Source organism: Centrocercus urophasianus, unplaced genomic scaffold (genome assembly GCF_019232065.1).
Source record: "Centrocercus urophasianus isolate 14NV4802_14NV808 unplaced genomic scaffold, USGS_Curo_1.0 seq_11, whole genome shotgun sequence".
Classification (NCBI taxonomy): Eukaryota; Metazoa; Chordata; class Aves; order Galliformes; family Phasianidae; genus Centrocercus; species Centrocercus urophasianus.
Window position 1 is genome coordinate 19,595,324 of NW_024884253.1, and position 25,985 is coordinate 19,621,308.

Below are 25,985 nucleotides of genomic sequence, written 5' to 3' on the forward strand. Positions count from 1 at the left end.
TCCTCTTGTACAGTGAAGCTACCAAGAAGTGGCAATACTTGTGTATTGCTCTGAGTTGGTGGTTGTGGTTGGAACTGATCTGCTACTTGTTGTAGAAATCTCCTCTGTCAGGAAAATTGGAGAACATCTTTCTGCCTCTTTCCTTGGAGCTGTTCCATCAGCAGAAGTTCCTTGCCCTTGCCTTGTACAGGGAGATTAACTGAACCTTAGTATGTGCTGGGAGTTCGTTTTTTTTCTTAAGTTCTGGGTTTTACTTTAAATATCATGAAAAATTCAAATGTCGTCACCTTAACTCTAGTCTTTGCTTGAATTGCAGTATGGAAATTGAATGGCAAAGCAGCGTTTGCTGTTACACTGCAGCTCTGTTTCCTGAAATATTCTGGTGCTTTACATCTAAATATGCATCTGTGTGCTTCTGTGCAAACCCTTAGGATTTGAGAATATCATCAGTTGTTTAGCCACAGTGACTTGTTTTCTGCTGATTGCCTAAGTGAATTCAAATCACACAGAAGTTCTTAGTTTATTTTATTTAACCTTATATGTGACCTGATCACACATAAAGTAGAGAAAATAAAGTTTCCAATGCTTATCGGCTTGTTAGCATGCTTTATGTAAGAACTGGTTATACATTTACTTGTCACCAGGGATTATGGTGATTTCTATACACATGCATGCACATCCCTAGAGAGCAGGGGAGTAAAGTTGCCTTCTCAGCACCACTTAAGAATAAAGATGTTCCTTGCCCCCAGGGAATTTTCAGACTCCTTAAGATGAGAAGGATGTAATGGGTAGAAAAAGCAGACAGAAAGAAACACTGGATGAGAAGATTGTAGTAATATGAATAACTAGAGCCTCACGATCTTTCAGAACCAAAAGTGATGAATGTTCTTCTAATCTCTCTCTTCTTTTTTCTCTTCTAATGTAGGGGATTCCTTTGAAGAATTTGCTGCAAACAAAGATCCGTGTGAATTTTCTGCATGACGACTTCCATACTGGATTACATAATATTAGGACATCTGACTCTGTTTTGATCCTTAAAAATGGTTAGGTTTGTATATGAGAGTTAACCCACTTCTGATGAGTGATCTAGACATGAGTTTAAATCGGCAAATGGGCTCTGATCGGGACCTCCAGTCGTCGGCTTCCTCTGTGAGTTTGCCTTCAGTCAAAAAGGCACCAAAGAAAAGAAGAATTTCCTTGGGCTCTCTTTTTCGGAGAAAAAAAGACACAAAACGCAAATCTAGGGATCTGAATGGAGGTGTTGACGGAATTGCAAGCATTGAAAGCATTCATTCAGAAATGTGTACAGACAAGAACTCTATTTTCTCCACATGTACCTCTTCCGACAATGGAACAACCTCTAGCAGCAAGCCAAGCGGAGACTTCATGGAATGCCCCTTGTGCCTTTTGCGGCACTCCAAGGACAGGTTCCCGGAGATAATGACTTGTCACCATAGATCTTGTGTGGATTGCTTGCGTCAGTATCTCCGGATAGAAATTTCTGAGAGCAGAGTTAACATCAGCTGTCCGGAGTGCTCCGAGCGGTTCAATCCTCACGATATCCGTTTGATATTGAATGATGACATCTTGATGGAAAAATACGAAGAGTTTATGCTTAGGCGATGGCTAGTTGCGGATCCTGATTGTAGGTGGTGCCCAGCTCCAGACTGCGGGTATGTTTTCCTCAGTGCCTGCAAAAAAGTGAGAGCATAAATGGATAACACGCATGGCATTACACTTTTTGAAAAGTGAATTGCTTTCTTTAGTATTTTGTTGTGTTGTATGAGTGGGTGGCAAGCGGACTTTTCATTTTAAAAAAGATAACAGATAAACCCACTACACCCCCCCCTCCAGCCCTCAGCTTTATCTCATGTAGTGTTCCTTTGTTCTGCACAGAGAATTTCAATAATGTAATGAAATGCATTGGTAGGTGGATGCTGTGTGTCACTGCAGGGAAAAACTTCAGGTGTGCTGTTAAGGTAAGGGCACAAAGCTCAGACTAAAAAATGTTGACAACCAGGTGGCTGTAGTTTTGAATTAGTCCATTTGTTTGGATTTTTCTTGGAAGAGAAAACGGTATTTCTGTGTTTTTGGTTTTTTTTGGTTTTTTTTTTTTTTTTTTTTTTTAAAAAAAAAAACAACAATGAAATATGATTGAAGATCTTATAAAAAGCCAGCTCCAGCTTCAGTTAGCTTCTGTCTCGTGGCTGCTTGACACACCACTTGTTGCCTGTCAGCGGGATTGTGATGTGTGATAATCATCAGTTTGTTCCTGCTTATTATCTGAAGAGCATAATGGTTAACATTGCTTTAAAACTCAAACAGTTCTGAAACCATTCTGAATTCTGACGTGAGTGGGCTCAGTGCTGCCATGCAGCTCATTGTGCTTCTCTGCTGCTGGTGGCTCATAATCCCATTCTTCAGCAAGTTGCTTTTTTAGAGAGATTCTTTTGCATTACTGTAACTTCTAAAGGTTGTAGCCATGACTGCAGTTTGGATGTGCAGCACATGCTGAAACAAATTAGAACGTGGTATTTCTGTTTTAAAGCCTCACAAATGAGCGATAAGAAAATGGAAAGGGAGGAGTGCTGAGAGAGAACAAGTTAAACAAGATTGGCTATTAAATGAGTTAAATATTCTGGTGGTAATGGTCAGAGTGCTTTAGAAGGCTTTAAAATGTAACCATATGGTAAGAAACATTTAAGATAGTATGAAAGCAGAATTTTATGAAGTGAAATATAATTTGCTAATTTGGATCAGATGTGATTTGCGACTGGAAAGGTGTTAGCTTCACAGGTCCAATGGACCAGAATGGGTGGCACTGCTGTGGTTTCATCTGAGCACAGGAGAAGAATGACTTAAGAGACAGATTGAGTGCATGACTTTGTAACAGAGTTGTGTGGACCAGTGCAGCTTACTCCTAATATTTTGATACTGCCAAAGAAAACAAACAGTGGATGGCCTTGTTTGAAGGATGCTTTGCTTGGGATTCGCTAAGTTTTGGTATTCTGAACAAACTTGTCTTACCCAAGCATGTAAGAACTTGGGTACATTGTCTGTTAAACCATGTTTCAGTGATTCCAGTCACGTTAGAAAGTGCTGAGAAAGGAAGGTGCAGAGGAGTTTAATGGAGACTTGACTTTGCTTGTTTTTTTGCATGTCAGTTTTCTGGTCTAAAGAAAATCCAAAGTTTATTTAAAGAGTTGGGGACAGTGAAGATAATTCTTACAGATGTATCTTTGGATACTTCTCAACAGGAATGACCTTTATCATTGTTGTCCCAAAGAAACAGGAGATTGTGTGCTTGTGTTTTGCCTTGCTCCCATCCTCGTGGTTGCTTTTGGGACCCTTGAATACTTTGAAATAGTTTGATGAAGAATCACAGAATCATAGGATGACCTGGGTTGAAAAGAACCACAAAGATAATTTGGTTTCAACCTCCTGCTGTGTGCAGGGTCACCAACCACCAGACCAGGCTGCCCAGAGCCACATCCAGCCTGGCCTTGAATGCCTCCAGGGATGGGGCATCCACAACCTCCTTGGGCAACCTGTTCCAGTGTGTCACCACCCTCTGTGTGAAAAACTTCCTCCTAATATCTGACCTAAACCTCCCCTGTCTCAGATTAAAACCATTCCCCCTTGTCCTATCAAGAAAATTCTGATGAAGTGGAGAATAAGGCAGGAGGTTGTAAAGAAAAGAATGTGAGGAAAGCAGAGTAAGCTCCATTTTTCTCATCACATATAATCAGGATTGAAAGAAAAAAGCTTTCAGCATAATTCAATTACTAAATTCTGTGGGGAAAAAGAAGCGACACCACAATAATCAAGTAGAAGAAGGACGACCAATAATGCCTTCAGTGAGAGAAAAGCTGTGTGTGGATCCTGCAGATCTTGCTTTCAGTTTGGCCTCTGGTCCAGCTGGCAGCCAGGGCTGCTGGGAGCAGCATGCAGGAGGAGGTGGGAATTGAGAAGCAGTGGGAGAGTAATACTGGGGATTTTTAGGGTGCAGCGGTTAGGAAGAGGGTAGAGGAAGGAATTGTGCAGAGGGGAGGTTTAGAGAATCAAACATGATTCAGCTTTTATGCTAATGCTGTGTGAGGGTCCCGTGCCACTTAGGGTGTGCACAGACTTCAGCAGACGTTTGCCCTGGTAGTTGCGGTACAGCAGTAGTCATACTTCTCCAATTGCTTTAGCAACTGCCGCCAGTTTGCACGATATCCAGTTAAAATGGAGGGCTTTCTTCTTCTCTCTCTGTTAGTGCTGTGTGTTTCTGGGAGACTGCAGCATGTTTGTGATGGTAGCTGACCTGATCTTAGCTTGAATCAATGTTTTCATGAAGGAGGTGGATTGAATGTATTTATTGAATTTGCAATTAATCCCAAAGTAGGAGAGGGAGGTGTAAGAAGTTCAGAGGGAAGCAGTGTTTCCTGAAGTTGTACATCTTGGTAATAATTTTCAGTTCAAATAGGTAAGAGAATGAACTGAGTAGATGATATATGGGAGCACTTATCTGCTTATTCTGCTTATCTGCTTATCATCAATGAAACACCTGGTGTAATTGTTTCAGGGTTTAGAATCATATGATTGTTTGAGTTGGAAGGGACCCTAAAAGGTCATCTGGTCCAACTCCCCTGCAGTGAACAGAGATGATCACAGCTAGATCACGTGCTCAGAGCCCTGTTCAACCTGACTTCCACAGACAGAACATCCACCACCTCTCTGGGCAACCTGTGCCAGTGCCTCACCACTGTACTGTAAAAAAAAATCCTTTTCTTTATATCCAGCCTAAATCTCCCCTCTTGTTGTTTGAAACCATTTCTCCTCGTCCTATCAAAACAGACCCTGTTAAAGAGTCTGTCCCCTTCTTTCTTACAGCCCCCCTTTAGATACTGAAACGTCATGTGAAAAATGGTCTCTATCAGAAGAACTACTGTTTTTATTAAAACTACAACTGTTGAGTGCAAACTGAGGAAGAGGCTGTGGGGTGGGAAAGGAGGGAAGTGGGGTGAGTGTCATAGGGTCAGTGTGTGGGCCAGCTGCAGCTGCCTGCAGTGCCTTGATAGGGATGTGGGCCAGTAGCTGATCTTTCCATGGGAAGGACAACGGATGAGGAAACCTTTTGGGCTTTCTTCCAAATCTTCAGATTTCTGGGGATTCTGTTTCAGCATATGAGTTGTCAGATGCCTTTTTAACAAGCCTGCAGTGAATGTGTATTCCAGATGTGTTGTGTCCTTTATTCTGCCTGAATTACTTAGTGATTTTGTTCAGAGATTACATTGCTGACGTTACTAGAAGAGAGCAGCAATCCTGAGATTCTATCTTTCTCAAGCAAGAAGTGGATTGGGCAGAATACAGTTCTTCATTCCTTCACCATACACCATTTCTGCAATTGCTTGTTCTTCTCCCATTATTTTTACTCGCTGTTACCCAGAGTTTGGCTCTTGAAATGAATGCGGCTGAAGCCTGGACTCTTGCACAGTGTGACCTAAGGTTTGCTGTGGTCTGAAAAGTTCCTTTCTGAAGGTCTGCTGGTGCATCAGCTCCAGAAGGGATGTGCCATCAGGGATGTGCCCTGTCCTTGTCAGCAGTGGGATGCAGATGTGCTAATGCTGCACCCAGTAGCCTCAAGCGCAGGCCCAGCGCACGTCTTTGTTGTATCCCTTTATGTTGAAGAAATATTTGGATCAGAGTTGTTCTGTGTGCATACAAAGCAATTATTTCCTCAAGTTGCTGTAACTGGGGAAAATTGAGCTGATTAACTTGGCAACAGTATGAAAGAGTCTGACAATTATTGAACACATTTTTACTTGGAAAGCAGGGGATGTTTGCGAACATGCAAGCATGTGTAATTTTTGTAGCTGCAGCATCTGTAACTTAGGGGTTGAAAATGCTTGTTCTCCCACCTGCTGTTTTAATTCATGAATGAAACCAATAGGACTTTGTGAAGCTTCAGACCTATCAGCTCCAAAACTGAAATAGCTACATTTGCCAGGTAATAATTTGTGCAGAAATAGTTTTTTAGTAACATTAGTAAACATTTCACATGAATTTTATGCAACTGCTGTATATGGGAAAGGATCTGTTAATAATGTACAATTTAATTTTTTACAGTAAAGCAACTTTCCTATGAACAGCTGTAGACTTAAGCCGTGCTGTGCTTGCAGATCTGCTAGTCTGTTCAGAGGGGCTGTTAGTATGAGCTAAGCTGTGCTTCTGAGTATTCTCAGCAGGGGATATAGCATTTCTATTTAAAATAAAGCTCTTGAATCAAAGCATTGAAAACATCACACTGGAGGAATTAAGAGGTGTGTGCATATGTATGTCTATCTGTGTATTTATATATTTGTTTAGGACCAGACCTAGTGTGAATTGTAATACGTGTCTGTATCTTCATCATATGAAGTTCAACATTTAAACCTGTGGCAGGAATTATTTTCAGCTGTGATTTGTGGCAGCAGCATCGTTGAATACAGCTGCTGATGGTTGTATTTGATTACAAAATAATACAACAGTTTTGTAAGTCTCTTTGGGAGCTTTTTGGTTTTTAGTGTTGTCAGAGTAAAGCTGGTAACGATGTCCCAAACTCGCATCTATTTATGTATTTCTGGTTAGAAATTAACGTTTAAAACAATGGAGAAACTTTTGTTTTATAAAATACTTACTCTGTTGTTTTGATATCTTGAAAGTTTGAAGAGCATTCAAGCTAGGAACAACAAGCAAAATAGAAACTGTTGCAGAGCAGCAGGTCAGCTGCCTTGGGAGTAACAGCTGATGCTCCTGTGGTAGGGATCATCCTGTGTCACAGACACAATCCCACTTAGACATGCCCAGAGTGCCTGGGACATTTCTGAACCTGTAACTTTCTCATAGTTGCTTGAACACCTTTTTTGGTTTTGTTCTCCCATTTTCCTAAATCATCGCTGCTTTCTGAGCTTCAACTTCTCAGTACTGCAGTCAGCACTTTCCGTACATTCAGTACCACCTGAAGCCATTAAAAGGTTGGAGAGAACAAAGTGTTGCATTGATCAGTGTTTCTGTGCAGTCATAATCTTCTGTAGTAGCAGTATGCATGTGAAAGATTGAGGTGGTAAGGAACCTGTGCTGGCAGCTCCTGGTGTCCACAGCCTTCCTTGTTGCTTCAGCTATTCTGGCAGCTCTTTTTAGCTTTGGTCTGTAGATGAAAGACACTTCTGTTAACAAAACTCTTTTGCCCCTCTTGATCATTCAAGATATGCTGTGATTGCGTTTGGATGTGCCAGCTGTCCCAAACTTACATGTGGACGAGAAGGCTGTGGAACTGAGTTCTGCTATCACTGTAAGCAGATTTGGCATCCGAACCAGACCTGTGATGCTGCTCGCCAGGAGAGAGCTCAAAGTCTGCGCCTGAGAACAATCCGTTCCTCGTCTATCAGTTACAGCCAGGAGTCTGGAGCAGCAGGTACGTATGATTAGGATACTGAGCCTGTCAGATACCTTCCTAGTAATTGCACAGTTAACTTTGAAACGGCGTAATAGTAGCTTGGAAGATGATAACTTCTTCGTGTTTCAGAAACAGAAAACATACGTTTTTAGGTTTGAATTCAAATTTTTGAAGTTAATACTTGAAGTACTCTCTGGCCAGGGCACCTGACTACTTTTAGAATTGAAAAATGCTGACATCTTTCTTACTTTGTAGCTGAAGAATTCTGAGAAACTTAATACAAAGCAAGTGTGTGTTTTCACAAGGCTGCTAGTAGTAAAACTGTAAAACAAAATTAAACCCCCCAAACACCTGATCTTCTGTTTTCAAAAGAGTCTATTTGTCAGATGCCAGCTTTGTTTGAGACACTTTTTGAGCAGGCTAGCCCCTGTTCACTAGGAGTTACCTAATTTCTCTTTTTCAGTAACATGTTACTCTCTTTGACTATCAGAAACCAAACAATTCCAGCTTCTGAAAAGCTATACTTAACCAAAAAACAAACAAACAAAAAAAAAGATAATAAAAAAATAGATAAGAATGGTCTTCAGATTTCACCCAGCTCTGATCTGCCTGGGAGCTTTTGCATCTGGCCGAAACACAGTACATGTCTTGGGAAAGAGTCTATTGCAGTTTGAATGTGGTTAGAACTGTCATTCCCTAATCCAGCCCTAGCCCTGGGAGCCTTTAGTTTCTTGATTGTTCTGGCTTGTGTTAACAAACTCACTGTCTTGCCTTAGAAATTGGCATTTTGCTCTAGTTTTCTGGTGGATTTTAAAATTTAGATAAATTAGCATGCCAGCTCCTTTTTGTTTTCCTTCCAGTCCCTACTAGCATGGTCACCAGTAGCTCTACCTCATCCGTGCTCAATGTAGTTACTGCCCTGTAAGTTGTGTGTCTCTTCCTATCTGGGATCAGCTGGTGCATTGTTTCAGCTGTTCACTGCCTGACTGCGCTGCAGTCAGTACATGTAGATGGTTCCTCACCTCTTTGGTTATTCCTCACATCAGGCACAAGGTATATCCCTCTTTTCCCTTTGTGCAGCTATTAGCACAGAGGTAGGAGACCGGGACTTTTGCACTAAGGACCTGCAAGTTACTTCGTCTGCTGTGCATAAATAGCTTGTCTCAAAGTGCATATGCTGACCAGTGATAGGCAGGAGCAAAGATCAAGACTGTGACTGTGTCACTGTACAAGTATTTCACTGTTGCTCAGTGACCTCTTATTTGCTGATGGTAGAGCTAGCTGCTTAACCACCGTTTTTAAATATTTGATGTAAGAACAAGGAAAACCTCTGGAATTTTCTTCTTTCCTACAATAGTTTTTTCTAGGGAATAAGTATTGCTGTGAAGAGAAATCAAGAAGAGGACAGTGATACCAAAGAAATGCAACTAATGTAGAACAGGAGGTGGATTTATGATAAGGCGACATAATGCAGTAGAGACAGAATTCAGATAAAAGATTCATAACAGCATGAAATGTAAAAGAGGATTATATTTAGAAAGATATGTTGTCAGTCCTGTTTTAACATACATGTTTAATGTCTGGCTCTACTATATATTGCATTAAGCCTAGAAGATCCTCAAACAGTATGTGCATTAACTATTGAATCACTTGAATGTGAACCAGTGTATTTTATTCCTGATCAGTGCTATTTGGTCCAGGGCTTACAAATACAAATGGATGTCAGAGCAGTCATTGCCAAATCATGGTTTGTAATGCAAGCCGTACAGAAAACTTCCTCAATTTTTGTAGATGGTGGTTCAGTCAGCTTTCCCAGTATCTGTCTGTAGTTGATTAAATTGATCTGCCCAAGTAACTGATAAGATCTTAATATTCATTTTTAAACAGCTGATGACATAAAGCCATGCCCACGCTGTGCTGCTTATATAATAAAAATGAATGATGGAAGCTGCAATCATATGACCTGTGCTGTCTGTGGCTGTGAATTCTGTTGGCTCTGTATGAAAGAGATCTCAGACTTACACTATTTAAGGTACGCTGAAGAAAAAAAGATCCGTATGGTTGGTAACTTATTGTTTCAAGTTATATAAAAGTACATTGCTGTGTGCTGTAAGTCTGGCTTTCTTCCTGTTGTAGTAGAGCATCAAAGTTGAAGTGTCTATATCTGAGAATTAAGTTAGTTTTCAGTGCAAGTCTTTAAAAGTCAGGGCACTGTTGTTCTGATATTAGATATATTAGAAATATTTTTCTAAGTTGCGTGTGTACAGCGTGTATGTTGTAGAACAACTGGTGTGTTATAGATGAGCATGGACACTATTCTTCCTGATCTCTTGATACTGCTGTACTGTGTTCATATAAAGCTGCACAGCAACTCTGATTATGTTACATTACCTCTGAACCACAGGCTGGGTGTGGTAACATGCAATGTGCTTTCCTTTGCATTTCAAAATCTGCTGTAAAGCCTCTCAAAAGTCTGAAGTGAGGTTCCAGTGACAGATACCAGAACAATAGTTCTGTAACTAGCTAGCAGCTAAGTACTGCGTAGTTATGTCCATTTGCTTACGATTTCTTTACAGTTTTCCTATTTCTGTCTTAGTCCATCAGGCTGCACATTTTGGGGGAAGAAACCATGGAGTCGTAAGAAGAAAATACTGTGGCAACTAGGGACACTTGTTGGAGCTCCTGTTGGAATTGCATTGATAGCTGGCATTGCTATTCCTGCTATGATTATTGGAATTCCTGTGTATGTGGGACGGAAGGTAAAATACTGTGTTCAGCTGGTCGTCTTCACCAGGAGAGGGGGGCTGGGGAAAAGATTACTTAAGACTGATTTCAGTTGTGCTTTTATGTAGTCAGTCACAAAACAGGTAGAACAACACACTGAAAAAGGATTTCTATATTTTGCCATTTTATGTCGTTATTTTAATCTCTAGTTTCCATTGTGTCCATTAGAACTGAACAATCTTTAGAAAGAGGGAAGGAAAAAAGAATCCCTTTTTTTTTTTTTATAAAGCAACAGAGCTGAGCTTTAATGCTGCTGAGTTAAATGAAAGAGTGATTCTCTTTGTGTAACTGTAACTTGTCTTTTTCTCAACGCCGTGCTATTTTGATGTCTTGTACAACAAAACCCATACCCATTTTCACAGTAGTCATGCTTTGCTCTCCTCCTGAGGTAAGTCATGCACCCATTGTAATGCATCCAATTCTTTCGGCCCAGTTTCTCAAGACTAGTATGAGTTCTGGCATTTTTGTAACGCTGAAAAGATTGATGGTTTCTTCCATTCGTCTTCTAAGTTAATGAAAATATTGAATACATCTCTTGAAAGGGATAGCAGGGGGAGAAGTTACAGTTTGGGGAGTAATAGGTAAATCTGATGGTTTTCTGTCAGCTTAGAAGATAATAGCTGTCTTCTTTAAACTATTTTTCCGTCTTGGCCATTATAACCAGGTTGAGCTGGTAAGAAAACTTTCAAGTCTGTGTGACATCTGCTTCTCCCTATCATCTTGGTCAGTTATCCTTGCCCCAAAGAAATTAAAAAAGATGTGATCTCCACTTGAAAAATCTATGCTCTCTTTATTTCCTGCTTTTACATTGGTGTCTCTTAAGCTGCTGGTTTTTGGGAAATTGAAGTTTCATTCATTGGCCTTTAATTCCACAGATCCTTGTTTTGTACCTTTTTTAAAAAAAAGTTATCATTGCAGTTTAACTTTTTCCAGTTTTCTTTTTTCCCCTCAGAGATACTCTATGAATAATGTTTTTCAGAAATCTATTCTTAGTGGCTCTGAAGTTGGGCCTCCTTTTTCAGATCAGCTCTTGTCACTGTGCTCTAACCTGCTGTTTTCCTACAGATCTCACTCCTTTGTCATCGGTCACCTGGCTCACAGTAAATCTTTGGTGACATCTGAAGGAAAAAAGAATGGAACAGGCCTCTAGTTTAATCTGCTGGCTGTCTTTACTTTCTGTTAAATAGCAAATTGATTTTTGTCTTCCTCTTGCTGGCATTGTTCTTGTAGAATAACTTCCTGTTAGCTTTGTCCTTTCCTTTTTTGTCTCCTCTATTTTAACCTTTCAGATTTTTGTCTTGACACCCTCATGCTGTTCCTTTGTACCCATTGAAAGTAATCTGACCTACTTTCCATTTTTTAACACTACTACTTCAGTAGAGGAAGCTATTTTGTTCTTCTGCAACATTTTCTTCTGCACTGGGAGAGTTTGTGCTTGTCTTGCTATAGCTTCTGCAAGGAAGCACTCATTCTCACTCATTTTTATAGATATGCATCTGGTAACCTACCACTTTTCTGCTGGTATTGAAATCTCTCTTATTTTGGCCTAATGTTTTTATTTGAGCATTCTTTGCTCTGAATTCTGAAGTCTCTTACCAATGTCCACAGAATCAGAGAATGGCTTGGATTGGAAGGGACCTTAGGTATCATCAAGTCCCAGCCCCTCTGACATAGGCAGGGTTGCCAGCTGCTAGAACAAGTACTAGATCAGATTGGCCAGTGACCCATCCAGCTTGGCCTTAAACACCTCCAGAGACGAGGCATCCACAGCCTCTCTGGGCAGCCCGTGCCAGCACCTCATCACTCTCTCAGTACAAAACTTTCCCTTGATATCTAATCTAAATCTCCTCTCCATTAGTTTAAAACCAACTCCCTGTTGTCCTGTCACTATCAATCTGCGTAAAAAGTTGGCTTCCCTCCTGTTTATAAACTCTTTTTAAATATTGGAAGTCCACACTGAGATCTCTCTGTACTCTTTTCCAGGCTGAACAAGTCCAGTTTCTTCAGCCTCTCTTTATAGGAGTTGTGCTCCAATCCTTGGAACATCTTTGTGGCCCTCTTCTGGACCCTCTCCAAAAGCTCCATGTGTTTCCTATGTTGGAGGCTCCAGACTTGCCTCATGAGGGCAAAATGGAGATGGACCATCACCTCCCTTGCCTTGCTGGCGACTTCTGTTCTTGCTGGTCTTCCTGGCTGCCAGCTGGCCAGTGCACACTGCTGGCTCATGTTAAGTTTTCCATCAACCAGAACCCCTAAGTCCCCAGCAGGGCTACTCTCAAGGAGTTCTTCTCCCAGTCTGTATAGGTGTCTGGGATTACCCTGGCCCAAGTTCAGAACCTTGCATTTTGCTTTGTTGATCCTCATTAGGTTCCTGTGGGCCCAGCTTTTGAGTTTATCAAGGTGCCTCTGAATGGCATCCCTTCCTTCTGCTGTATCAACTGCACTGCTCAGCTTGGTGTCATCAGCAAACTTGCTGAGGGTGCTCTCAGTCCCATCATCTAAGTCACTGATAAAGATCTTGAAGAGTACCGGACACAAGATGGACCCCTGAGGGACACCACTTATCAACAACCTCACCTGGAGTCCACAGTCCTCTGGTGTGACCTTCCAACCAGTTCCTTATCCACCAAACAGTCCACCATTCAAATCCATGTCTCTCCAATTAAGAGATAAAGATGTGGTGGGGGATCATGTCAAAGGCCTTGCACAAGTCCAGGTAGATGACATTGGTCTCCTTTCCTTTGTCCATCGATGCCACCACTCCATCAGAGAAGGCCATTAGATTGGTCAGGCATAACCTTACCTTTGTGAAGCCATGCTGGCTGTCTCAGATCACCTGCTCATCCCGCATGTGCTGTAACATCTCTTCCAGGAGGATCTGTTCCATGGTCTTCCCAGACACAGAGTTGTTACTCTGTGTTTTTTAAGAAATCCAGACCACTTATGGATTCTTTTTCTGATGTGTTCCTTTTGTTTGGGTAAAATTGCCCACAATAGAAAAATTTAGTATTGGCAAGGATCCTGCTGATGGCTTATGGAGCCCCTTAACACCAAGTCTTCCTGGATTTGTAACTCCTACATGGAGCACTCATACTGTGAGAGTATTCATTTTTTTTCTTGCTAAACTACTGCCTACAGGCTTTCCAGGTATGTTCCACACTCACATGCTCCCTCACTCCATGTTGTTCTCTGTATAATGTACTCCAGAGCAAGTACATGCATTCTCTTTATGTAGAATGACAGTGTTTTCCTTTTCCTTGCCTGTCTTGCCTGAACAAATGCAAGTTCTTATTTGATTCCAGCATGAGAACTATCCTAGCAAATTTAACATTTGATTTACAGAGCACAACACATTATAAAACTTCCATAAAGTTCTACTCGTGTTGTTACTCTTGTTGCAATGGCAGTTTGATGTAAAAATAATAACAATAATACTGTGATTATCCGCTTGTTGTTGTTCTTTGCTCTTCCTTAGATATACTGAAAATTAACTTAGCATGATGCCAACTACTAAGATAGAGACCTGCTGGTCATTTGTAATTTTGTCTTAACCAAGAGTTCTGACAGATGAAGCACTTATGCCTAAAATGCCACTTTCTTAGAATTAAATAAAAATGAAGTAGGAAATCTCTGTAACGCAGTGATTTTTGATGGCCTTCCAAATTCATGATTTGCTGCAGTTGAGTTTGAAATGGTTGTGTTTCAGAGTTATGGCAGACTTAAACCATCAGTAAGGGTTTTGGTCAGCAGATCCTTCTGAGGAGCATCTTCTGATCTGAGACTTCGCAGTTCTACATGCTGGTTTGCTGAAAGAGTCTCTTCCTCTTGGCTTGTCATGAGAGGGTGCCAGAGCAATGGAGTTCTCACTCTCCCTCCCTCTAGGTTATGTTTGGTGAAGGCTGTCTTACTGCAAGATTTGCATGCCTCTGATGTTTCAGTCTGTGTTTAGGTCTAATTATCTGTGAAAATTTCACTCCATATTGTTTGGGGGAAAGATGACAGGGAATGGGAAGTGTCAGTTTGCTTGGAGGAGGCAATCCTTTGATCTTCAAAATTGTTTACTTTTCTCAACCATGTAAGCTAGAGTCATGATTCAACAAATAACAGCAACAAAGCTATTAGTGATTTAGCTTTCTTGAGGCTGAAATTAAACACTTAGGAGCTGAATTGGAGGGCTTCTAAGTTCAAAGACAGTTGCCTAAAATCAGACATGTAAGAATTTTCTTCTTTTGATATAGGTTTAGGTGTAAATCATGGCATAGAATGTAGTCTGTATGGAAGAGAGCAGGATACGGATTCCAAATTATGTCAGTTTTTCCATCATTGCAGCAGTGCATTACTGATTATTGTAATGCTCTAAAAACCCATTTTCCTCTTCTTTCAAGATTCACAATCGATACGAAGGCAAAGACATTTCAAAGCACAAGAGGAACCTGGCGATAGCAGGCGGTGTAACCCTATCTGTAATTGTTTCTCCAGTTGTAGCTGCAGTAACTGTAGGTAAGCAAATATGATTATTTTGTGTACTGGTAACACCTTGCAACCAGAGCTGCGTAAGCACTCATGAGTGAAACACTCAGCTGAGATAAGTTTTATGGTTTCCTTTTGCAGGTACAGAAATTGACATAAAACAAATGAAAAACAACACATAAGGAGTATGGTTACACATTTATTGGGGTAGAATGGAGGATTGGGAAACATGGCATAAAATGAAGAGCTAATTATTTTTATCTTGCAAATTGAAGTTGTGATGTTGTCATCCATCTTAAAACTGAAATATGTAGAGCTTCTTCTAAATAACTAAGACAAGGCTTTTGCCACGGAGTCTGTCTGTATTCTAATGATTTAAATAATTCCTATCAAATTTTCCTCAACGCGGAAGAAAAACAGTATTTTAAATTTAACATTACAGTAGGTGACAAACTATAGTAGAATACCAGCGACTTCATGTGGCTGGAGTCTTTCATTTTGGTTAGACTGAGGAGCCATGCATTGGGTCTGTGTTTGTCCTGGCTCTTTCAGAAGATGCCAGCTTTGCCATTTTTGGTACCTTCTGTTGGCTTCCATCAGCAATTTACACACCAAAGGAATAACTTTCACAGTCCATTAAAAGTGGTGGGATAAACGTGCACGCAATATATGCATTTTAGCCTGTGGCTTCTTTCACTGTTTTCCCTCTTCTCCTTGCCCCCCAGAATTGTTTACATTTAAGGTAAAATTTTATGATTAAATTCTTAGATGGAATCTGCATGATACAGGAAATACTAAAGATCCAACAGTAGTAAGATGGTGAGTCCCATAAAATCAATAGCAAAGCCTCATCTGACTTCAGTGAATGCCACGTCCAACTGAATTTATGTGAATATTAAGTATATTCTTTTTTTGTCTGTAAAAGAAGTTACAGAGATTGGAAGTAGTAATTCACCCAGCAGTATGTATGCTTCTCTGCCTTTCAGTTCTAAGAGAGGGCCCTTGTGCCCAATGAAAGTAGTTTTGCTATCACTTCACTTGATATATCAGTATTTCTTACTTTTGTTCTCTCCTAGTTTCTTTGAAGCCTGAAATGCTAAGTAAACGTCATTCTATGAAATCACTTTCATAAGAGAGTGCAAAATATGAGTTGCATTTAGTTAACTCAAGGTGGTACCTTCCTCTGCAGGTATTGGTGTCCCTATCATGCTGGCCTACGTGTATGGAGTTGTGCCCATCTCCCTCTGCCGAAGTGGAGGCTGTGGTGTTTCAGCAGGCAATGGAAAAGGTGTTAGGATAGAATTTGATGATGAAAATGATATAAATGTTGGTGGAACAAATGCAGCTGTAGGTAAGAAGATGTTTTATTTTCTGGACTTTGTGACTTACATTTGATAGCCTCAGATACACAGAGAACTTACTTGCGGGAGAGGTATGGTGCAGTCAGGGCTGTCTCTGCTCTGTGCTAAAAGATGAGCTCTGACATGAGAGGGAAGCTTCTGTGTTGATGTTGTGCTGTGCTGTAGAACAGCATTTGCTCACGTGGACATAGAGCAAGACAGTCAGCTGTCTTGTGGTTTGATTTCTGTGTAAGCTGTTGTCCTGCTTTTTGCACGGCACTAAGTGAAAGGTGACAGCTTTCTCATTCTTGACCAAGGTTAAATGCCAGTAAGTGACTTTCAGGCAGTAAAGAGTGCTGCCACATTATTGTCCCTTTTACTCAATTGCTGAAGCAACTCTTTGAGTTTTCTCTGAAGTTGGCACGCTTTAGTTCCTTAGATCCGGTGTTGCAGTTTGATCAGCATGACTGAAAGCAATCTGAGGATCCCACTGCCATTTCACCTCCTTTCTAATGGTCAACAAGGTGCCAAAAGTGCAGAAATGCAGGACAGTGGATCTGCAACGTAATCTTACGTTAAAAATGATTTTGTTCATTTTTTTAAGAAAAAAAAAAAAAGTACTCCCTTTTAAAAGTCATTTATCAGAATACTAATCCGAAGCAGTGATGCAGTAAAGCTTTATTTGCCAATCTGAACCAGAACCAGACTTGTGCAGTGCCAATCCCATAGATAAAAATTTTAAGATAAAATCAGTGCTGCTTTTTCAGAATACTGTAGAATACTGTAGGTTTGTAGAAGCTTGCTGCTAGCTTTGCTCTTTTTATCTCTAATGGGAAAGATTAAATGCCTTTAGTTGCTGGTGCTGCTTTTTTTTTATTTAATTACTTGATGATATCCTTTGATACTGGGTTTCTGTGATCCTTGACTCCACGTTACGTGCCCCACCCCTGGACAACTTTTGGATATCCCTGGTATGTCATGTCTGATAACAACCATTACAGCAACTCCAAGAAAGGAGTCTCGTTTTCTTTGACAGTGACCTTTTTGTCACTGTATTTTATAAACCCTTCTCCTTCCTTTCTGTCTTAGATACCACTTCAGTCGCAGAGGCGCGTCACAACCCCAGTATCGGCGAAGGAAGCGTTGGCGGGCTGACTGGCAGCTTGAGTGCCAGCGGCAGCCACATGGATAGGATAGGAGCCATTCGAGACAACCTGAGTGAAACGGCCAGCACCATGGCGCTGGCTGGGGCCAGTATCACGGGCAGTCTCTCGGGAAGTGCAATGGTTAGCTGCTTTAACAGGTAAGAGCTGTTCTTCCTGACCTATAGCACCCAGCCCTGAATGTGGTGTAGAATCATAGAATGGCCTGGGTTGAAAAGCACCGTAGTGATTGTCTAGTTTCAACCCTCCTGCTATGCGCAAGGGGCACCTCACACCTAACACAGCTGTGTTCTCAGTAGGGAGCTCTCTGCGTGCATCTCACACTGACATCATGAGTTCTGACTTGTTCAGAAGTCTGCAAGTACAAAATTGCCCTTTCTGAACACCTTGGCCCTGCCTCGGTCTGCTGTGAATTGGGGTCTTACTGTCCATAGGAGACGGGGAGTATCTGGAAATGATTGTGTGGGGTTCTGGAAGGAATTTGCTCCTTAAGAAAATGAGCAGTGTTTAGCACCTCTCTTAAATAGCTTGTGGGTCCAGGCTATGTAGAAAAAGGAGGGCAAGGTAGCACAGAGAGCTTCCTTAGTCTAGAGCTGTGACTGCTGGCTGAGGTACGCCTGTCCTCATCTTGAAGGTGCTGAGAGAAGAAAGCAAAGCAAACACTTCCAGTTCACTGTCAGAACACAGATAAAGAAGGCGTTTGGAAAGAAGCTTATGATCCCGGTTTATCTGTTTTCAAGTTTCTGTTATTTCTGTTGAAGTTGACAACAGTACAACAAAGCAGAGTACAGAACACAGTTCTCTGACTGTTAAGTCCTGATAAGTCATGATTTTGCAGCTGGGTCAACATGGGAACTGTTGTGAATTTGTGTGTCCTTTTGATTGTTTTCTCTGTTTCTGGAGTACGGTACCTTATCTGCAAAGGAATTGTAGCTCAGCTTGGAACTCATTTTTGTAATTCTCAGGAAGGAAATAACCCAGAAACTCCGTTTTGTGTGCAACATTTTACTTTGTTGGCAATTTCATCTAATTTTGTTTTTAACTGTGAAACTGTGCTTACTATTGTTTGGTGGAGAAACTTTACAAGGTGGTAGTAATTCTCAGCTAGGGTGCTTTAACTGTAGTAGCAGCTCATGCAGCTCTTTTTCTTTCTCTCCAAGGCTGGAAGTACAAGCAGATGTGCAGAAAGAACGCTACAGCCTTAGTGGGGAATCTGGCACAGTTAGCCTGGGAACAGTTAGTGATAATGCCAGTACCAAAGCAATGGCAGGATCCATTCTCAACTCCTATATCCCTTTGGACAGGTAAGAGAAATGTGAAAAGAGAAGATTAAGCCTTGCTTACTAAAGGATACCGTAAGCGTGCCTCTGCAGTTCTGGTTAAAGCTTTGAAGAAAGAAACAATTTTTTGGTTAGAAATTGAATTACACGTGATTGCTTGTATTTGCCAAGCTTTCTTCCAAAGAGGAGAACAATCTCTGTAGCTCAGTAAAGCGTTTCATTTTCAGACTGTCTGCTTCTCTTTGGGTTGTTTACTTGGTTAAATGCTTTTTCCAAAACGGGCGACGTTTCTCTCACTTGCTTTTGCAGTGTATTTTGAAAAGCTGCAAGAGTTTGTCCTGCTGTATCGCCTGGCTTGGTTCAGATAACTGCTTACACCAGGTTCATTCTTGTTGCAGGGAAGGCAACAGCATGGAAGTGCAAGTGGATATTGAATCAAAGCCAGCCAAGTTCAGACACAACAGCGGAAGCAGCAGTGTTGATGATGGCAGTGCTGCAGGTCGGAGCAATGCTGCATGTTCATCGGCCTGTGTGCCAGAAAGTAAATCTAGTGCCACCAAGTGGTCCAAAGAAACAACAGCAGGAAAAAAATGTAAAGGTAAGCTGAGAAAGAAGAGTAGCATGAAGATAAATGAGACAAGAGAGGACATGGATGCTCAGCTGTTGGAACAACAAAGCACAAACTCCAGTGAATTTGACTCTCCCTCTCTTAGCGATAGTATTCCATCCGTAGCAGATTCTCACTCGAGTCATTTTTCTGAGTTCAGTTGCTCAGATATGGAAAGTATGAAAACTTCCTGTAGCCACGGTTCCAGCGACTATCACACTCGCTTTACCACAGTCAGTGTTCTCCCCGAGGTGGAAAACGATCGCTTGGAAAACTCTCCACAGGCGAGCGGATTCCCGGTGCCTGTTGCAGCAGCCGCAGGCACTGATGGTCAGCAGCTGAGTTACATTGCTGAGGAAAGCATTACTAACGGATCTTCAACAGATGTAGGTCCGGGTGTTGATGAAACTCTGAAAGAAGCAAACAACAACCATTCACAACGTGCTGCGGATTTAAGCACTGCTATTCAGACTGAAATTTAAGCCAAAAAATGCTGCAAAAACGTATTTACCACTAATGAACCCTGTCTGAAAGCTGGTTTAATTACATGCGACGGCTTCCGTAGGCTTCAGGTGACCGGCAGAAGCAAGGTTTTGATACGGCTGCGTTTTATATACCTGTCTGTTAAGGCAGAATACTTCATATGGATCTTAGAGCCATGTGAAGGGACATGAAGGCTTTAACAAGTGCATTACAGCAGTACAAATACGTCCGTGTTTTTTATTTTTGCCACAACTTTGCTTGAAAGCGTATACTTGGTGTATTTAGAAAAAATTGGGTAATTCTTGATATGATAAATGCTAAAATAAGTAATACATCCTGCACTGTTCGCTCAAAAAATAGGGGATGTGGGATAAATGGGTGTTAGCTGAGCATTACTGACTTAAAACCATTCTAGCGTGAACTCGAAGGGAAGCAGAAGTTTTGCAGAGGCCTCTACAAACATCTTTCAGTATGAAATCTGCAGTGAATATCCATAGTGATCTTTTGTTTTATAACTGGGCACAGTATTTGGAATGCATGTGGAATGGATCGTGTAGCTCCAGGTGATGTGGCCCTGTGTCAGAAGCGTTCGCGTGCACACTTAGAGCGAGGCTGTGGCGTGTTACGTCACTTAGAAGAAATTGGTACTTAATGCGTGGTGGAATGGAGACATCACCTGTGGACAGCAGTGGGGTCACTTATTTATTCATGCAACCAACCGTGCGGCAGATAAGGCTGCTCTGCGTTGTGTAAAACCTGTAAGATAATGATCCAGTGATTTATGAGCATCGTGGAAAAGCAGATGCAGTCACCTTTCGTGAGGGGGAAAAGCGGTGCCCCGTCAATTCTTGGTGCCTTGGAAAAGACTGGGTGTGAAGTGCCTGGTCGTTGGAGGATTTGTCTGTCGTGTTTTCCAGAATGTCCTCTTTGGCCACCTTCAATCACAAAAGAGAATCCTAGCGAATAAATGACTGGTAGATAACTGTATGATAACAAAGTATTAGCCTACCAAAGACTCACTCAGGCTTTCGTGAATGACTTCTTTTACATGACATCTCTTTGCAAGACGTGCATCTTCAGTCCCAGAGTCGGAGTGCAGGGCAGTGGCTGCCCCGCTGCCACGATGGCTTCTGGACATGCTGGCTTATTTTTCTTTTGCATATGGAAGATGTATAGATAAACACAAGCTGAAATTGGCCAAAGCGCCTGCACTGTCCAATGTTTTGGTTTTTTTTCTTTTTGCTATGTAAATCACTAAAAAATGAGGGGAAAAAAAGTTGTGAATATCAGAAAAACAGTTACCAATGTTCTGTCTTGTGTTCAATGTATTGCCATTATGGTGCTACTGGGAGTTGGGTTGGATGAAAAGAAGACGCCATGTGCTGCAGTTCTCTTCCATGACTTATCCTCACCAGTTTCATTAAATGCTTATAACACTAGTGCCAGTTACATCATTTGATAATGCTTGTTACCATATTTGTATATTTGCAATTCAGTTTTGCTCAGTAATATGCGTGTAAACTGCATATCTGAAATAAATGTCTAAGTACTGAGTTGAGTGGTCCTGTCAGCATGCAGGCGGCCTTATGGAACCCATCGGATCTCAGGCGGCTCTCCACACGGTCCAGCTCCGACTGCTGGCATCTTCTGTTGCCCCAGATTTGGTTTTGTTTGGTGGCCTTTGGCTCTGGTGTTTTGAAACGTTGCCAATGGTGGATGCTTAAGGAGAGGATAGAAATGAGGATGAATGAAACAGACTGTATCCTGGAAATGGCAGCGAGGCACAGAGGCAGTTCTGTCATTGGATGCTCTGAATTGGAAGCAGGTGTGAACTCTGAATTTAGTGGGAAGGTTTGAGTTGGGCATTTTTGGGTGTGTGCACACTTGATTCTGGATATTTTTTTTCTATTTGTTACAGTACTCTGTTATTGATGAGTGATGTGTTGAAATAGGATGAGCATTAACTAAACATTTTATTGTGCCTCATTCTGGGCTCTCCAGCTCAAGGAAGACAGGCATCTACTGGAGAGAGTCCAGCAGAGGGCTACAGAGATGAGGTGGGGCCTGGAGCATCTCCTGTGTAAGGAAAGGGTGAGACCTGGGGCTGCTCAGCCTGGAGAAGGGAAGGCTGAGAGGGGATCACGTCAATCCTTGTGTCTGAAGGGTGGGAGTCAGTTGGACAGGGCCAGGCTCTTTTTGGTGATGCCCAGCAACAGGACAAAGGGCAGTGGGTACAAAGTAGAACATGAGAAGAGCTTCTTTGCTGTGAGTGTGACAGAGCACTGGAGCCGGCTGCACACAGGGGCTGTGGACTCTCTTCCTCTGGAGATACTCAAAGCCCACCTGGATGCTCTCCTGTGCGACTGCAGCAGGGAGCTGCTGTAGCAGGGGGTTGGGCTGGGTGGTACCCAAAGGTCCCCTCCAACCTCTACTATTCTGTGAAGCATTTACTTCTCATCTCAATACCAGTGCAGGAATCCTGATGTAATTTTTCAGCCCTGTGTAGAAGCTCTCAGTAATGGTCATGAACTGAAATATTAACTGATTCCTTTAGGCAGGAGGGTGAATTTGGAGTAAATTGCCACTGTCGCAGCTGAATCACTCATGGTTCTGTTACATGCCACATGCAGTCCAGCTGGTGGATGTACTTCAAAGCCACACTGTTTCTAAACCATGGAGATAGTTCAATTTCTGCATGATCTCTTGTGACCTCTGTCTCGAGCCGCTTTAAGCCAGAAGCTCTTTGCACCTTGCTGTAGAACAGGAGCTGTGAACATCCTCTTAGGCATCTGGTTCAGTTGTTTTGAATCTGCCTCGTGCAATAGCAATAAAGTTGTTGCAGCTCCGAAAGTTCCTTTTGGCTTTTTCCACTCTGCTTGTGGAACACCGAGAGCACATCAAGGGGCAGTGATGCCCCCTGATGCTTGCAGCTGGGAACTGGAGCTGTATTTTGTTCTGTGAATTTAAATCTGACTTCATCTCTCAGCACCTCAGCTTTGCTGTGCAGGAAATTGAAAATATATTATTTCTCTTTTTCCTGGCAAAGCAGCTTTATCAAAAGAAAGTAGTAGTTTCAGTTGCTCTGAAATAACCTTTGGTAATTTTATATTCCACGTTAAAGCAGTTAATAGAGCTGCAGAATTTGTTTTAGCAGAGCACTGTACTGCTGACTCATTTTGTATCTTCTCATATGTGACGCAGTCCAAACGGGCTGTCTCATACATTTTAAGCTTAAAGTGGCATTGAAATGTTTTGAGTCTATAAAAGAGCAAAGGCTCTGCTCGTGTATTGATGGAAGGCAGTGTAGGTTTATTGAGGAGAAGGTGATGGTGTGTGGAGCCATCCAGGCATGCTGGGGTGGGGAGCGTGGGGTGTGCTGGTTGCAAGAAAGGTGAAGGATATTACCACAGGTAGCAGCCTGGGGGAAGTGGGTGTCACCTGAATGAAGAGTTTCCAGGTCATCCCGTGGAAGGGAGTGGAGTTGTGCTGTTGGGCTTGGCTGCATGCTGGCTACCCTGCTGTGCCCCAAAGCTGTCACATCAGGGCATGAAATGAGAAGCAGTGTAGCAGGTGGGAAGGTTTCTTGGAGGGCATGAAAGCACGTCCTTAAGATGTGATTGGAAAATATACTGAACACAGTCCTGGACAGAACATGCAGATCACTTTTTTGGACAAAATGGAGTTCAGCATACAGGAGCAGCCCCACACTGGGCTGTTGCTGGGTGTCCTCTGCCACAAGAATGAAGCTGATGTGGCAGCACATCCTCCCTGCTGCTGGGAGGGAACCCTGCGGGCTGTGTGCTGAGCAGCTGCCCCCCATCCTTGTCCTCCAATTCAGGTGAAGTTACTGCTCCAATAGCTTCATGCACTGGATGGAGGTGGGCAGGCCACAGGGAGTGGGGCTCCTTCAGCTGCATCGTGGCTCCTGCGTAACACCTGGGGTGCCATCGGAGGCTCCTGGCTGTGGCACCTGCCTGGATGCTGTGTGGGAGGCCGATCAGGTTATACCTGAAGTGCCTGGGAGCTGCTGGTGGCTCTGAGCTATTTCCTGTGCTGCAGGAACGTTCCAGTTTCTGCTCCCCATCCTGCCTTTGAAGATGAGGGGTTGTTTTGTTCTGTGAAATTTGCAGTGTCAATTAATCAGCGTGCCCCAGGGGAAGGAGCTCTCAAATGGAGTTCAAAGATGCTGAAGGTGTGCTGCGAACAAGCACTGAGATACTGACCTGCTCTTAAAGTCCTAAGACTTGGGGTTCTGGCAGCAAGACGTGCAGCACCTGGCTGAGCCTGGCTGTGCTTCTATAGCCATACAACAGCACAATCCACACCATCCCTCCCTGCTGTAGAAGAGGTAACTGCGCTCTGCCTGCACCTGTCTGTGACCACGGACAGCTGGCCCACCGACAGCAAGAGCAGCTGGAATGAACTCCCCTGGGTGCCACTGTGAGCAAGTTCTCATGCAGTGCAGGTGAGTGGATGTGATGGAGAGCACACACCTGGAGGGAGGGGTTTGGCCTCCAAGGCCAGTGGAGGGGCAGGTCCTTGGTTCAGCCAGGTGCCAGCAGCACTGTGTGCTACCTGAGGTTAAATCACAGCTGTGGGCACAGAGAGTGAGCAGCCAAGACCCAGCACTGCTTTTCCCAGGTCCTATTGACTCAGCTTTAGAACAGGACCATTTTTGCATCCTGTCTCCAAAACACAGCCATAAAATTCACAGCCACCTCAACTGGGAGTGTCTTTGTGGCCTAATAATACATCTCTGTAGTCCTCAGCACTGAATGGAGAATGTGTTTACTTCTAATGTGATAAAAGAGAGGAAATACCTGTTGGATGGTTGTTTCTTCTTTCCCTTTTCCTTTTGTTTTCTTTAGAGAGTTTTATGGTGGGAAAAACTTCCATTGGCTTAATTGGTTCCAAAACCACTTGGCAGGGTGGTCCTCCAGTATGGCCTGTGCCAGCTTCTGCTCTCTGTGCCACTATGAAGGAGTGAAAGGAGTGGTCAAAGGCCCTGGCAGAGAGACACTTGATGCCACTCATCCCTCATAGCACCTCTTGCCTTAAGTATCCATTTACCTGGATACGACTTCACTAAAATTTCAAAAATACATTGGAAGGGACAAAATAACAGCAGTGTACCATGGCCTGCTCTATTCCTTACCCAGCAGTCTTCCTTTAAGGGGAGAAAACTGCTACTTCTCCACTTGCACTACAGCAAGGGATTCACATCCCTGACTTAACCACTCAGCACATGCCTGGTTATTGTGCAGACACTGGATGTTTTCACTCTGCTGCTTGCTGTGCTTACTGCCACTCTGGGACCACACTTCCCCTGGCTGCTCCTTCCACAGCAGCAGGCCAAGGTTAAGCTCTCTCCTTAGAGCACTCTTCCCCCTCATCGCTGTCCATTGAACAGAGGGGCTAATGCCCATCTCTGCCCTTTACAAGACCAGCAAAGTGCTGATTATTCAGATGAGGGGACGTTTGTTATTCAGTCTCTGCTGACTGCCTCTGAACAGCAGGGATACAAAGCTGTGACGCAGCTGGTGCAGGCCCTCCCCTGCCAGCCGGAGAGCGGGTTCACTTGTAGACACTGCTGCAGTTCTTCATTTAGAACTTCTGCTCAGGAGGTAATTACAGCTGATCTCTTTGTCATTTCCGCTTCAAACTGAGTCTGCCTCTGTTTCATCTGATGTTCAGTGTTTCTCTGATGCTTTCGGGAAATCTTCTCACCATGACAGGAATGTAACAGGATTATTTCCATTGCTAGTTAAAAACTGGCTAGTTGTAAAACTCTTCCTGCAGAAACAAGAAAATCTACCACAGGAGAAATACGTTTAATCAATGCAGTAAGCTGTATTTCTGCTACAGAAGGCAATATCATCCCATTTAGTAAAATAATTCAGTTTCAGAAGGTATTGTCTAAATACATAATGAAATGAATTCACTCAACTCTAAACTGCGCATAGATAGACTCATAGAATGGCTTGGGTTGCAAAGACCTCAAGGATCACCAGGTTCCAACCCCCTGCCCCAGGCAGTGCTGCTGCCACTCATCCAGTGCCCATCATCAGGCTGCCCAGCACCCCATCCAACCCCAGAACATACAGAGCTACAGTTAAAATGATTGAGATTGTCATCGTAGAAGTTAATGACCACCACTACCTGGTCCTTGTGAAGAATGAAGCAGCCTGGCACTTTGTTGGCTCAGTGCAACTGGCTGTAGTACAGAGCTCTCTCAGATACACAGCTGCCTCACAGGAAGAGGATGTTTAAGAGCAAAACCCATCAATTGTGTTAATGGTGTTTTAGCAATTAAAAACTTCATTCTTGGTATTCTACTTCAAAACCAAACCCAAAAACCACACCAGAACTATAAGCTCAAAGAAGGTAGAAGCAAAAGTAAGAGTCCAGAAATTGTACTTTCCAGGAAAAAGACCTTTA

The 25,985-nt window shown here is 42.6% G+C and overlaps 1 protein-coding gene across 4 annotated transcripts in view; it reads left to right on the plus strand.

Moving 5' to 3' along the window:
• Positions 1–21,100, plus strand: part of RNF19A (ring finger protein 19A, RBR E3 ubiquitin protein ligase) — a 57,054-nt gene extending 35,954 nt beyond the window's left edge. For all 4 annotated transcript variants that reach the window (XM_042837864.1, XM_042837870.1, XM_042837855.1 and 1 more), the window contains exons 3-11: positions 926–1,673; positions 7,230–7,438; positions 9,308–9,452; positions 10,017–10,179; positions 14,590–14,704; positions 15,864–16,025; positions 17,104–17,317; positions 18,338–18,481; positions 18,856–21,100. In XM_042837864.1, coding sequence (XP_042693798.1) covers positions 1,057–1,673; positions 7,230–7,438; positions 9,308–9,452; positions 10,017–10,179; positions 14,590–14,704; positions 15,864–16,025; positions 17,104–17,317; positions 18,338–18,481; positions 18,856–19,546 — 2,460 coding nt within the window. In that variant the 5' untranslated portion in view covers positions 926–1,056 and the 3' untranslated portion in view covers positions 19,547–21,100. The remainder of the gene's footprint in view (positions 1–925; positions 1,674–7,229; positions 7,439–9,307; positions 9,453–10,016; positions 10,180–14,589; positions 14,705–15,863; positions 16,026–17,103; positions 17,318–18,337; positions 18,482–18,855) is intronic.
• The last annotated feature ends 4,885 nt before the right edge of the window (positions 21,101–25,985 follow it).